The sequence below is a fragment of the Eptatretus burgeri genome, chromosome 22, assembly GCF_056783735.1.
Source record: "Eptatretus burgeri isolate ZD-2024b chromosome 22, Ebu_testis_v1, whole genome shotgun sequence".
NCBI lineage: Eukaryota > Metazoa > Chordata > Myxini > Myxiniformes > Myxinidae > Eptatretus > Eptatretus burgeri.
In genome coordinates this window covers 566,256-582,270 of record NC_140982.1, presented here as the reverse complement: position 1 = coordinate 582,270, position 16,015 = coordinate 566,256, and the positions used below count along the sequence as shown (strand labels likewise).

The 16,015-nt window shown below is 50.4% G+C and overlaps 2 protein-coding genes across 9 annotated transcripts in view; both read right to left on the bottom strand.

Annotated features, from left to right (window-relative positions):
- Positions 1 to 372: 372 nt before the first annotated feature.
- On the bottom strand, positions 373 to 14,795 carry LOC147008004 (uncharacterized). Of its 5 annotated transcripts, none has more exons than XR_015053697.1 (6): positions 13,717 to 14,795; positions 8,609 to 8,649; positions 2,875 to 2,942; positions 2,205 to 2,322; positions 994 to 2,039; positions 373 to 840 (listed from the first exon to the last, which is right to left on the bottom strand). XR_015053697.1 is itself a non-coding variant. In XM_085865888.1 (5 exons), exons 1-5 carry the CDS (start codon positions 14,651 to 14,653, stop codon positions 1,827 to 1,829), a joined length of 1,377 nt encoding a protein of 458 aa, XP_085722014.1. In that variant the 5' UTR covers positions 14,654 to 14,795; the 3' UTR covers positions 373 to 1,826. The 5 variants fall into 5 exon arrangements, 3 of the variants coding, with proteins under 3 accessions (XP_085722014.1, XP_085722015.1, XP_085722016.1); XR_015053698.1 differs by having other exon boundaries at positions 373 to 737; XM_085865888.1 differs by having other exon boundaries at positions 373 to 2,039.
- The window catches only part of LOC147007998 (uncharacterized), a 92,306-nt gene continuing 76,663 nt past the window's right edge, over positions 373 to 16,015 (bottom strand). For all 4 annotated transcript variants that reach the window (XM_085865901.1, XM_085865904.1, XM_085865903.1 and 1 more), the window contains exon 6: positions 373 to 1,407. The gene's annotated coding sequence lies outside the window, so the exon portion shown is untranslated. The remainder of the gene's footprint in view (positions 1,408 to 16,015) is intronic.

Here is a 16,015-nt window from a genome sequence, read left to right as displayed (position 1 = left end):
TGGATGATTTTTCGCTGCCGAACAAAGAGCTGCACAGAAACCTGCAGCACTCAGGAAAAGAGCTGTCCATTAGGCATTACTCATTTTTCTTTCACCTCGTCCCCGCAACCTGCATCCCCTTTGGTACACCACTCACCTGCACCCCCGTCAGCACCTTCACCTGCATCCCCTTCATTCCACCTCTCATCAGCATCCTCACCTGCACCCCCTTCAGCACCCTCACCTGCATCCCCTTCAGTGCACCTCTCATCAGCACCCTCACCTGCGTCTCTCTTCAGAGGAGTTCACTGGATTCTAACTCATCATCATCATCATCATCATCATCACATCAAGAGTTAAGTCGGATCTTAAATAAAAATTGGAAACAGTACCTGTTGTTGTTGTTTGTTTAATTATTTATTTGGAAGCATTTTTAATGACACTCTAATCATGTATATTTACTGTATGACCAACAGTGCCAAAACAACCTTTAACAAGAGGATGTAAAACTCACAGAGGACAGGTAAAGCACATAAGCAGGTACCTTACAGACATATGTGTGGAAGCATGAAAGCCAGGAAGGTGAGTACGTGAGTCAGAGCGCTCGGTCTCCCCCTTGCGGCCGAAACAGACCCTCGTGGGAGTGCCTCGACTGCCCCTCATGGTCTGCGCAGTCATAGGGAGACTGTTCATCAGCGAGACTTACACACCAAATATAAGGACGAGAACTTCCAGCACCTCAATATCAACTCCCACACCTCCATAAACACTCCCCCTATATCATCCTCACCCGATGCCAACTCCCACACCTCCATAAACACTCCCCCTATATCATCCCTCACCCGATGCCAACTCCCACACCTCCATAAACACTCCCCCTACATCATCCTCACCCGGTGCCAACTCGCACACCTCCATAAACACTCCTCTAGATCATCCCTCACCCGATGCCAACTCCCACACCTCCATAAACACTCCCCTAGATCATCCCTCACCCGGTGCCAACTCACACACCTCCATAAACACTCTCCCCTATATCATCCCTCACCCGATGCCAACTCCCACACCTCCATAAACACTCTCCTCTATGTCATTCCTCACCCGGTGCCAACTCGCACACCTCCATAAACACTCCCCTATATCATCCCTCACCCGGTGCCAACTCGCACACCTCCATAAACACTCCCCAATATCATCCCTCACCCGATGCCAACTCGCACACCTCCATAAACACTCCCCTATATCATCCCTCACCCGGTGCCAACTCGCACACCTCCATAAACACTCCCCAATATCATCCCTCACCCGATGCCAACTCGCACACCTCCTTAAACACTCTCCCCTCTATCATCCCTCACCCGGTGCCAACTCGCACACCTCCATAAACACTCCCCGATATCATCACTCACCCAGTGCCAACTCGCACACCTCCTTAAACACTCCCCATATCATCCCTCACCCGGTGCCAACTCGCACACCTCCATAAACACTCTCCTCTAGATCATCCCTCACCCAATGCCAACTCCCACACCTCCATATACACTCTCCTCCATATCATCCCTCACCCGATGCCAACTCACACACCTCCATAAACACTCTCCCCTATATCATCCCTCACCCGATGCCAACTCCCACACCTCCATAAACACTCTCCCCTCTATCATCCCTCACCCGATGCTAACTCACACACCTCCATAAACACTCTCCCCTATATCATCCCTCACCCGATGCCAACTCCCACCTCGATGTGAACCCTCACCGAGTCACACGTGATTGAGTTCACGTTCAACAAGTTGACTTTTAGTGATGAAATCGAAGGATTCACACAATTCACGGATGGAAGGAAGTCATTCGGGTGGTGAAGGAGGTTCGTGGAGAATGTTCAAGGTTTCCGAGTGAAGGGAAAGAATCGAACTTCGGGACTTGGTCTCACCAGGAGAGTCCCCATCTAATAGCACACCGGTCCCTAAGTCCTTCAGCTTCTTCAGGAATGACTTCTCGTGTTCAACCTCCTCGGCCAACATGTCAATGTAGAGACATGCGTCCTTCAAAATGTCCACCTGGAAACAGCGCACACAAACATGTCAACCATGGTGCTGTTCGTGTGAGGGTTGCTGGTCGCATCATTGGACCTATGTTTGTAGTTGTACGTAATAAATAGATCTTTGCGGGGTTTTGATTCTTACTTCCTCTTCCACACACCTTCCACACACACCACACACCACCTTGATATTTATCCCTCTTCCGCACACCTTGCTCAATCTCTTCTTCTTGCTTCCCTTGCGGTGCCAAGGGATGGCGTCAGAAAGAAGCTGAAAATGCTGCGCACTCTTCCTCGGATCACTGAAACACATACAGGGGGAACAGGGGGTTTGTGCACAAAGTCGAGGCTCATGGAGGAGCTACAACTTACAATGGATCCGGACGTAACAGAACACAAAAAAAACAAGATGGATGGGGAAAGACAACAACAGCAGGGATGACGTACAAAACAGGAGGGAGACTTGGACAACTATTAAAGGGATGTGGGGAAGAATGAGGGCAAGGGGAGGAGGGGTGAAGAAGATGGATACATCCGCAAACTCTCAATCACAGAAGCGGAAGGAAAAACTGGAGGTTTGGAAAGAGGAGGGGTTTCAGAAGGTTAACGGGGGTCGAAAAGATCATGGGTATGGGGTGAGGGATGATCTAAAATGGTGAATCGCCACGTTGAAGCCCTGGCGTGAAAAAAAGATTGAAGAGGATGTGGAAGTTGCTTCCGCAGGAGGGAAATGGAAGAACGAATGAGTGGAGGTGAACAGTGATTCTGGAGCGAATGCGAAACGAAGGACGAATCGATGAGTCATTCAGACACGACTCAGAGGAGAGTCCTTCTGCGTTGCGCTTTGTACACACCTGTCCGAGAGACGGTCCCGCACCACTTCCTCAGCACCTTTCCCGTGCTCGGCGTCGACAACGTTCGTCTAAAAAGAGGAAGATGAGGTGAACAGAAACACTCGTTCACCGCTTAACCTGTTTAACAGCTTAAACCATTTACACGTGACCCAATAACTCGTATTGTCTGCGTTAGCAGTCTCCGTAAACATGGTCGCCGTTCGCACTTGCCCGTTCCCTGGGATTCTTCCTCCGATCAGCAATCGGTTTACAATATAACTCGGCCCACGTGATGCAGGTCACGTGACCTGCGTTGGTCTGGGTTCGGTGTTCCACAGGGATTTGTTCGTTTGAAGAGTGAAATATCCAAGAGTTTGATCAACTGGAAACACCCGCTCTCTTTGGGAGCGGCCTGCGGGGATAGTGGGCGTGGTGGGGGGGGAGGAAGGTGGGCGTGGTGGGAGGGATAGTGGGCGTGGTGCGGGGGATAGTGGGCGTGGTGGGAGGGATAGTGGGCGTGGTGGGAGGGATAGTGGGCGTGGTGCGGGGGATAGTGGGCGTGGTGGGAGGGATAGTGGGCGTGGTGCGGGGGGATAGTGGGCGTGGGGAGGGGGATAGTCGGCGTGGTGTGAGGGATAGTGGGCGTGGTGCGGGGGGATAGTGGGCGTGGTGGGGGGGATAGTGGGCGTGCTGGGGGTATAGTGGGCGTGGTGGGGATAGTGGGCGTGGTGGGAGGGATAGTGGGCGTGGTGCGGGGGGATAGTGGGCGTGGTGGGGGGGGGGGAAGGTGGGCGTGGTGGGAGGGATAGTGGGCGTGGTGCGGGGGATAGTGGGCGTGGTGGGAGGGATAGTGGGCGTGGTGCGGGGGGATAGTGGGCGTGGGGAGGGGGATAGTGGGCGTGCTGGGGGTATAGTGGGCGTGCTGGAGCTAATAATGTCCGCTGTCTGCAGCAGAGGTCAGTAAACCACTTGCACTGTGGCACGTGTACAGGTGAGAAGGTAAGTCATCTCGACCTCCCCCTCACAGGTGAGAGGGGATTAATTGTGTGCCCATGACCTGACCCTGGGTACTATCAACATGTATGCAAAATATGGTGGAGATCGGACCAGCACTGTTTGTTCAGATGAACACACATGCACACACACACCACACGCACACACAAACATACTGTTACAGGTGACGGGATTCAAACCAGGGTCCTATATGTCACTCCCGACTAAAGAGTGCTGCAGGTGGTGACGTCAGCGACCCCGAGTCCTATTCACAGCCCGCCAGGCTGAGGCCCGCGAGCTGGCCGAGCGGTTTTGAAAGCTTGACCTGTAGGTTGAGCACAAGGAGTAGAGTTCCAGATAGTCACGCTGACAACTCAGGGGCACGTAAACGTCATGAGTTTCCCATTCGAAATGGAATCTTAACAACACAGCCCCAGGGAACAATGGCACAAAGTGAAACACAATGGAACACAATGAATTTACTCGTATCAAGGGATGGGGCACACTGAAGGCAAAACGACACGAGACGCAAATCGTATCGGGACGACGACGGACTTGATGAAATACAATACAGGCCACACGACCGATACGAAAGGCCGACACAGCGTCACGCACACGGACCCTCTCTCTAAACGCCCTGTCACACCTTGACGATTTAGCCAGCATATGCCGACGTATGAAAAATTTGTCTATAACGCTGGCACACGTCGAATACGTTATGGGTAAGTTTGTATACGTTAAGAGCACGCTGGCATACGTCGTAGCACACCGAGCTGTTAGACAAATTTTCCATGCTTGAAATTTTTCGACGTATGCCAGCGTAAGACTCACACGTTCCGCATACGCTGGCCATAAGTTGTAGGCACGTTACGCGATCGTTGACACACGTTACTTGTAAGTTACTCATAAGTCGAAACACGTCGAGGTAATGGTTAGCGTCATTGTTCCAGACTCACTGTTTTTTTTTCTTCGGTATGACGGTGATGTTGACACTTCGATTTCTAGTGCGGTTATAATATAATATAATTAATAGGCTGCCGCTCAACGATTTAAATCATAACCGCACGAGAAATCGAAGTGTCAACATCACCGTCATACCGAAGAAAAGAAAAAAAACAAAAACAGGGAGTCTGGAACACTGACGCTAACCATTACCTCGACGTGTTTCGACTTATGAGTAACTTACAAGTAACGTGTGTTGACGTGTGTCAACGATCGCGTAACGTGCCTACAACTTATGGCCAGCGTATGAGGAACGTGTGTCATACGCCGAGTACGTCGAAAAATTTTCAACATGCTGAAAATTTGTCGACGTACTCGGCGTACTACGACATATGCCAGCGTCCTTCAGCGTGCTATTAACGTATACAAAACTTACCCATAACGTATTCGACGTGTGCCAGCGTATTCGGCAAATTTTTCATACGTCGGCATACGCTGGCTAAAACGTCAAGGTGTGACAGCGGCTTGACACTTCGATGTCTAGTGCGGTTATGATTTGAATCGTCAAGCCGCAGACTATTAATAGGCTACGCCACGTGATCGTCGGCGATACGCTGCCGCGCTATGCATAAATTAGACTATCATTGGGCATAGATTGTGAACGCCGACAACACGCTCAGCATTCGTTGATATAAGTTATCTATATGTTATCGAAACGTTCTGTGTATGTTCCAAATACGTTATGCATACGTCCAACTTGTTATGAATACGTCCAAAACTGGAAAAAACATCAATAGTTCAGCGTACGCCAGCGTTTTACATACATTTTGATACCTTGCCATACGCTGGCTAAAATGTCAAGGTGTGACAGGGCCCTAACCCAGGGTGAGGAAAGGGAAACAAAGGACGGTACGTGGTGGGGAAAAACAAGAGAACGGCCCGGTCGTCATCTCTGCATCATCCGGACGGCTCGTCTTCAATGCTCTCCTTCGCTTTCCCCTTCATCCATCCCCTCACTCTCAAGGACAGCCGCTTTGAAGCAGCCCACCACTCACCGAGCAACACAGCTACGGTCACTCGAGGCGTCACTGGCATTTCTTCATCCTCAGAACACCACAACTTTCTTCTTCTTCCTCTCTCTCTCTCTCTCTCTCTCTCTCTCTCTCTCTCTCTCTCTCTCTCTCTCTCTCTCTCTCTCTCTCTCTCTCTCTCTCTCTCTCTCTCTCTCTCTCTCTCTCTCTCTCTCTCTCTTCTTTTTACCTCATCTGGAACTTAGTTCCAGGGAGATTATAGAGCCTCGTCCGTCCGTCCACAAATACTTGCAACTTCTTCTCTGAAACTACACATATGATTCCGATGAAACTTGACCACAACCTTCATCACCCATGATGTACCAAAGCTTCGTCGCATTCTGACTGGTGGTGTAACCTGATGTTGCAACCCAGATTTGGTGACATTCTGACTGGTGGTGTAACCTGATGTTGCAACCCAGATTTGGGTGACATCCTGACTGGTGAGTCTGAAGAAGAAGATTTTTGAAGGAATTTACGCGTCAGCCATTTTGACACACTTCCGGTCACATGATCGGCGTGCCCTCTGTAATTTAACATCACGACCCTTTCCCAATGTTGTAACCCAAATTTGGTAGCATTCTGACTGGTGGGTCTGGTGAAGATGTTTGAAATTTTTTTTTCCAAGTTGGCCATTTTGACCGACAAAGTCAGGAGCGGAACGAGCTTTGCAATCGCCATTTCCGAGACCGGTCAGGAGCGGAACGTTGCTGCCAAGTATCAGCCGGTTCGGCCCAGCGGTTTGGCCGGATAAGTCAAAATAGGAGACGGACGGACGGACGGTGCGTGATGACAATACCTCACCTGGAATTTCAATTCCAAATAAGATTAAAAAAAAAAATTCTTCCTCTCTTCACTCCTCCTGCCAGACGGAAAGGGTCGAGTTCTTCGCACAGTTGTGGTTCTGCACACATCAGTGAAAATGCTGTGAGGAGTCAAGTGAGATTGGGAGGGTTGGGAACTTGAAATAAAAGGAAAAATAAATACAAAAAGGTTCGATTTCTGATCCCACAGCCGACCTGGAATTTTTTACGTAATACACCTCAAACGTCACGAATCGTCATGGACACCTCCCTACACTCCCACAACCGTCACAATACCTCGAGAGAATTCCTTACTGAAGATAGTAGGGTGATACCCAAACAATCCCAAGATAATTTATCATTCCCACCCCAACGAACAATCATTGAACATCCATCTCTTCCTCTTTATATTGTGACGGGGCCAGGTATCGGTGGCGAGCACGACCGCAAGAGGGAGCAGTAGTCGGCTCCACCGAACACACCGGAATTGAGGTAGTCCCTTTTGGATAAGTCCGAAAGGCACGGGTCCCTTATTGGACCATGAATCGCCAATAATTCGACCGCGTGGGGAAGGGTCAATTGCCAAACTTCAATATACCTAATTACCCACGCGGACAAAGCTACCGGGGAATTCACACCCTCGACGGACCTCGAGCGGAACGAGCCGTAACCGAGCCCTAACTGTGTGTAACCCGAGCGGAGATTACCAAGGCCCGTCGGACCAAATGAATGAACAATTTACGGCGTTGTCATTTCTCAATACGCACTGTGCCAAGTCAATGAAAGAAACACAGAAACGAGCTGGAACATTTAACAAAAGGGATATTTATTTATAATGGGGCAGGGGAGCATGCAAGAAGGCAGAGTTAACCAAATACTGAAGGAATAGCAATTTACACACACGGCACTTAAACATTTCTACTTCAAAGACAGGCCCACACACAGACACACACCCCCCAAAAAGAAATGGTGGCCACGGCCTTTATTGATACCCCCAGGTCGGAGGGAAGGTGAGCTGGAAGTAAGAATCTGGCTTGGAACTTCCCGCTTCGTGCGGTTCTCGACGATCTGGCCCGGCGGGACTTCAACCCGCAACACGATGCCGCTCCAAGCACCAGATACGGAGGGTAGCGTCGGGCCGTCTCCGGCCGTCCGAGATTGGTCAGGGGGGGGGGGCGGTGCTCATGTCTCCGGCCCTCGACCAGGAAGTCGAGCAGCAATATGTTGCGTTGGCTCCCCATTGGCCGAGAGGCGGCAGACGTGCTCGCACCCCTCGGATTGGCTGAGAGGGGCGCCATGCCCGTATTTGGAGTGAAATCCAAGACGCCAACCTCCAAAGAAACCCCGCCTGGCACATTGGACTCCGCCCACGGCTGTGCTTGACATGCATGCGCGTGGGAAAGGCCGATGGTGAAGAAGCGAAGATGGGCGTTGTTGTTGTTGAAGTTTAAAATGTAAAAATCCTAACGAAAAATAACTCACAGCGCACGTACAATTAATCACCCATTAAACATAGGACGGGACCCTAACTAGAAACACATACTTACCGATAGAGCTGATCTGTCGGACCTGGCTGTTGTGTGCAGTAAGCTTCCAAATTCGCAACAATATATCAAGAGATAAGAGAATGCGTGGGTGTACGTAATAAATGAATAATTACAATTATTAAAACATATATTGTTATTAAAACATATAAAACATATAAAACACCAAACATCATTCCTGTTTTTTAAAACACGAGCGCATGATTAATATCTATTATTCACGTCATAAATTATTGATAATTTGAACACGAGTATGGATCACTCGGATGGAGCCGAGACACACGGACAGGCAGGATGACAATACGATTGGTCAGAGAATGACCAAGGCGAGACACGTGATGAGCTTGAGCTGACATTGAAGAAAGGAAGACATCAAGATCGGACACATCGTCGGCGAACTCACGGCTTCTTCAGTCTTGGCCTCCATTTTGTGTTCCATGTCATCTGCAAACAAAGAGATTGGATTTTCATTTTCATCGCAGAGGGAACTTGGGAGCAGCAACTTCGCTTCACAAGCAAACGCAGAGCCAACCGAGCTTATAACGTCGACTCCCAAACACAGATACACTCAAACACCGATACACCCAAACACCGATACACCCAAACACCCAAGCAACTCAAACAACGATCGATACACCCAAACACCGATACACCCAAACACCTATACACCCAAACACCGATACACTCAAACACCGACACACCCAAACACTGATACACCCAAACACCGATACACCCAAACACCGATACACTCAAACACCGACACACCCAAACACTGATACACCCAAACACCGATACACCCAAACACCGATACACTCAAACACTGACAAACCCAAACACTGATACACCCAAACACCGATACACCCAAACACTGATACACTCAAACACTGACACACGCAAACACAGATACACTCAAACACTGATACACCCAAACACCCAAGCAACTCAAACAACGGCACACAAACAATGATACACCAAAACAATGATACATCCAAACAATGACACACCCAAACATCAACACGCCCAAACAGTGACACACCCAAACGCCGATACACCCAAACACTGATACACCCAAACACCGACACACCCAAACACTGATACACCCAAACACTGATACACACAAACACTGGTACACCCAAACACTGACACACCCAAACACTGACAAACCCAAACACCGATACACCCAAACACTGATACATCCAAACACTGAGACACCCAAACACCGATACACCCAAACACTGATACACCCAAACACTGACACACCCAAGCACCGACACACCCAAACACCGATACACCCAAACACAGACACACCCAAACACCGATACACCCAAACACCGATACACTCAAACACTGATACACCCAAACACCCAAGCAACTCAAACAACGATACACCCAAACACAGATACACCCAAACACCGATACACCCAAACACCGATACACCCAAACACCCAAGCAACTCAAACAACGATACACCCAAACACCGATACACCCAAACACCTATACACCCAAACACCGATACACTCAAACACCGACACACCCAAACACTGATACACCCAAACACCGATACACCCAAACACCGATACACTCAAACACTGACAAACCCAAACACTGATACACCCAAACACCGATACACCCAAACACCAATACACTCAAACACTGATACACCCAAACACCCAAGCAACTCAAACAACGATACACCGAAACAATGATACACCAAAACAATGATACACCCAAACAAGCATACATCCAAACAATGATACACCCAAACAGTGACACACCCAAACACCGATACACCCAAACACTGATACACCCAAACACCGAACCACCCAAACACTGATACACCCAAACACTGATACACACAAACACTGGTACACCCAAACACTGACACACCCAAACACTGACACACCCAAACACCGATACACCCAAACACTGATACACCCAAACACTGACACACCCAAACACCGATACACCCAAACACTGATACACCCAAACACTGACACACCCAAGCACCGACACACCCAAACACCGATACACCCAAACACAGACACACCCAAACACCAATACACCCAAACACCGATACACTCAAACACTGATACACCCAAACACCCAAGCAACTCAAACAACGATACACCCAAACAATGATACACCAAAACAATGATACACCCAAACAAGGATACATCCAAACAATGATACACCCAAACAGTGACACACCCAAACACCGATACACCCAAACACTGATACACCCAAACACCGACACACCCAAACACTGATACACCCAAACACTGATACACACAAACACTGATACACCCAAACACCGATACACTCAAACACTGATACACCCAAACACCCAAGCAACTATACACCCAAACAATGATACACCAAAACAATGATACACCCAAACAAGCACACATGCAAACAATAATACACCCAAACAGTTACACACCCAAACACCGATACACCCAAACACTGATACACCCAAACACCGACACACCCAAACACCGATACACCCAAACACTGATACACACAAACACTGATACACCCAAACACCCAAGCAACTCAAACAACGATACACCCAAACAATGATACACCAAAACAATGATACACCCAAACAAGGATACATCCAAACAATGATACACCCAAACACCGACACACCCAAACACTGACACACCCAAACACTGGTACATCCAAACACTGACACACCCAAACACCGATACACCCAAACACTGATACACCCAAACACCGACACACCCAAACACCGATACACCCAAACACTGATACACCCAAACACTGACACACCCAAACACCGACACACCCAAACACCGATACACCCAAACACCGATACACCCAAACACCGATACACTCAAACACTGACACACCCAAACACCGAAACACTCAAACACTGATACACCCAAACACCGAAGCAACTCAAACAACGATACACCCAAACAATGATACACCAAAACAATGATACACCAAAACAATGATACACCCAAACAAGGATACATCCAAACAATGATACACCCAAACAGTGACACACCCAAACACCGATACACCCAAACACTGATACACCCAAACACTGATACACCCAAACACTGATACACCCAAACATTGATACACACAAACACTGATACACCCAAACACCGATACACTCAAACACCCGAGCGACTCAAACAATGATACACAACACCCAAACAATGATACACCCAAACAATGATACACCCAAACAAGGATACACCTAAACAATGATACACCCAAACAATGATACACCAAAACAATGATACACCCAAACAAGCACACATCCAAACAATGATACACCCAAACAGTGACACACCCAAACACCGATACACCCAAACACTGATACACCCAAACACCGACACACCCAAACACCGATACACCCAAACACTGATACACACAAACACTGATACACCCAAACACCCAAGCAACTCAAACAACGATACACCCAAACAATGATACACCAAAACAATGATACACCCAAACAAGGATACATCCAAACAATGATACACCCAAACACCGACACACCCAAACACTGACACACCCAAACACTGGTACATCCAAACACTGACACACCCAAACACTGATACACCCAAACACTGACACACCCAAACACCGACACACCCAAACACCGATACACCCAAACACTGATACACCCAAACACTGACACACCCAAACACCGACACACCCAAACACTGATACACCCAAACACTGACACACCCAAACACTGATACACCCAAACACTGACACACTCAAACACCGAAACACTCAAACACTGATACACCCAAACACCGAAGCAACTCAAACAACGATACACCCAAACAATGATACACCAAAACAATGATACACCAAAACAATGATACACCCAAACAAGGATACACCCAAACAGTGACACACCCAAACACCGATACACCCAAACACTGATACACCCAAACACTGACACACCCAAACACTGATACATCCAAACACTGATACACACAAACACTGATACACCCAAACACCAATCCACTCAAACACCCAAGCGACTCAAACAATGATACACAACACCCAAACAATGATACACCCAAATAATGATACACCCAAACAAGGATACACCTAAACAATGATACACCCAAACAATGCTACACCCAAACACCAATACACTCAAACACCCGAGCGACTCAAACAATGATAGACAACACCCAAACAATGATAGACCCAAATAATGATACACCCAAACAAGTATACACCTAAACAATGCTACACCCAAACAAGGATACATCCAAACAAGGATACATCCAAACAATGATACCCCCAAACACCGACACACCCAAACACTGACACACCAAAACACTGATACACCCAAACACATACACCTAAACACTGAGACACCCAAACACTGGTACACTCAAACACTGATACACCCAAACACTGACACACCCAAACACCGATACACCCAAACACCGATACACCCAAACACCGATACACCCAAACACTGATACATCCAAACACTGACACACCCAAACACCGATACACCCAAACACTGATACACCCAAACACTGACACACCCAAACACCGATACACCCAAACACTGATACACCCAAACACTGAGACACCCAAACACCGACACACCCAAACACCGATACACCCAAACACTGATACACCCAAACACAGACACACCCAAACACTGACACCCAAAAACACCGATACACCCAAACACTGACACAACCAAACACTGACACACCCACACACCGATACACCCAAACACTGATATACCCAAACACTGACACACCCAAACGCCGACACACCCAAACACTGATACACCCAAACCGACACACCCAAACACCGATACACCCAAACACCGATACACCCAAACACTGACACACCCAAACACCGACACACCCAAACACCGATACACCCAAACACTGATACACCCAAACACTGACACACCCAAACACTGACACACCAAAACGCCGACGCACCCAAACACTGACACACCCAAACACCGACACACCCAAACACTGACACACCCAAACACTGACACACCAAAAACACCAATACACCCAAACACCGACACACCCAAACACTGACACACCCAAACACCGATACACTGGGAATGTATCCTCTGGGAATGGAGGAACATGTATCGCTGATTGTGCCACCGACCAACAAAGGGGTTCATGTCAGCAGTCATGGGACTCGCCGTGTCCACACGGGACGTACCCGGACTCGCCGTGTCCACATGGGACGTACCCGGACTCGCCGTGTCCATGTGGAACGTACCCGGACTTGCCGTGTCCACACGGGACGTACCCGGACTTGCCGTGTCCACACGGGACGTACCCGGACTCGCCGTGTCCACGTGGGACGTACCCTGACTTGCCGTGTCCACCCGGGACGGACCTGGACTCGCCGTGTCCACGCGGGACGTACCCTGACTTGCCGTGTCCACGCGGGACGTACCCAGACTCTCCGTGTCCACATGGGACGTAACCGGACTCGCCGTGTCCACGTGGGACGTACCCGGACTCGCCGTGTCCACACGGGACGTACCCGGACTCGCCGTGTCCATGTGGGACGTATCCGGACTCGCCGTGTCCACGCGGGACGTACCCGGACTCGCCGTGTCCATGTGGGACGTACCCGGACTCGCCGTGTCCACGCGGGACGTACCCGGACTCGCCGTGTCCACGCGGGACGTACCCTGACTTGCCGTGTCCACCCGGGACGGATCCGGACTCGCCGTGTCCACGCGGGACGTACCCTGACTTGCCGTGTCCACGCGGGACGTACCCGGACTCTCCGTGTCCACACAGGATGTACCCGGACTCGCCGTGTCCATGTGGGACGTACCCGGACTCGCCGTGTCCACGCGGGACGTACCCGGACTCGCCGTGTCCACGCGGGACGTACCCTGACTTGCCGTGTCCACCCGGGACGGATCCGGACTCGCCGTGTCCACGCGTGACGTACCCTGACTTGCCGTGTCCACGCGGGACGTACCCGGACTCTCCGTGTCCACACAGGATGTACCCGGACTCACCGTGTCCACACGGGATGTACCCGGACTCGCCATGTTCGAGAAGGACGTGTTGGATCCCAAACTGGAGCCCGACCGGTAGGTTCTCTCTCCCCCTCGTTGTGGACCCTCGTGCCCGCGGGTCTCCGTCCCGGGAACATCGTCAGGGTTTTCACCGATCACGGCGAACCGTCCGAAGGACAGCCATTCACGGACAAGCTCCACCTGGGGTGTTCCCACAGATCCCAGCGGTCCACCTGCCTGTCCCGAACGTCCAGCTCCATCTTGTTGAACCTCTCCCATTCCCTCATCACGTCCATCTTCAGTTCCAGGGATCGGATCCTCCGTTCGACCTTTTCCTCGCTCAATCCGAGCACTTCCCCCCTCGGGGTCCGGGACGAACATTCCCGACGACCCTCGTCGGCCATCTTGGAAATCCATCCGAACCCACGGTCAGTGAGGGCCGCGATCGGTGAGGGCGGCGATCGGTGAGGAAGGCGATCGGTGAGGGCGGCGATCGGTGAGGAAGGCGATCGGTGAGGGCGGCGATCGGTGAGGAAGGCGATCGGTGAGGGCGGCGATCGGCGAGGGCGGCGATCGGCGGTCGGTGAGGACGGCGATCAGTGAACCGAAGAGAAAGATCAGCCGAATATCGAAGAGAAAACCTCCTTCTTTTTCTTCTTCACCAGTCCGCCAGTAACCGTGTCAGCGGTAACGGTTGTCCGAGTCACGAGGCACAGGCTTGACGGGCCAAACGGCCGATTCCTGCGTCGAAGGACCCACAGGTCATAAAACAACAACTATACTCAAAAAGAGGAAGAAGAACCCCCGCTTGGTTTATTAGCCCCGCCCACCAATGTTCCTAAAACAACAACGACACAAAATAAGAGGAAGAAGAAGTGAGTGTGTGGGTCCTGATTCGGGTCATGTCCCTGAACCGGGAGCCTCCTGAGATACTCGAGACCTTTGGTTGTCCTGTGTTGCTGCTTTGAGAGACCATTTGGTGTCGGTGGAGAATCTCCAGACTGTTCCATTTGGGCTGTCCTTTTAATAGTGGGGTTAGAGGTCAGAGTTGGGGTACCAGCGTTAGCCGTTAGAATTCGGGGTTTGGTTCTGGGTCGGGATACCAGGGTTCGAGTTCAGGGATGGGATACCATGGTCAGAGTTTGCGGTTGGGGTACCAGGGTCAGAGTTTGGGGTCGGGGTACCAGGGTCAGAGTTTGGGGTCGGGGTACCAGGGTCAGAGTTTGGGGTCGGAGTACCAGGGTCAGAGTTTGGGGTCGGGGTGTCCAGACAAAGTCTGTCCAAACACAGACAAAGTCACGTCCCATGACGTCATCTCAGGGGTACCAGGGTCAGAGTTTGGGATCGGGGTACCAGGGTCAGAGTTTGGGGTCGGGGTACCAGGATCAGAGTTTGGGGTCAGGGTACCAGGGTCAGAGTTTGGTCTCGGTGTACCAGGGTCAGAGATTGGGTTAGGGGTACCAGGATCAGAGTTCGGGGTCGGGGTACTAGGGTCCGGGGTCGGGGTACCAGGGTCAGAGTTTGGGGTTGGGGTACCAGGGTCAGAGTTTGGGTGGTCAGTGTTTGGGGTCGGGGTGTCCAGACAAAGTCTGTCCAAACACAGACAAAGTCACGTCCCATGACGTCATCTCAGGGGTACCAGGGTCAGAGTTTGGGATCGGGGTACCAGGGTCAGAGTTTGGGGTCGGGGTACCAGGATCAGAGTTTGGGGTCAGGGTACCAGAGTCAGAGTTTGGTCTCGGTGTACCAGGGTCAGAGATTGGGTTAGGGGTACCAGGA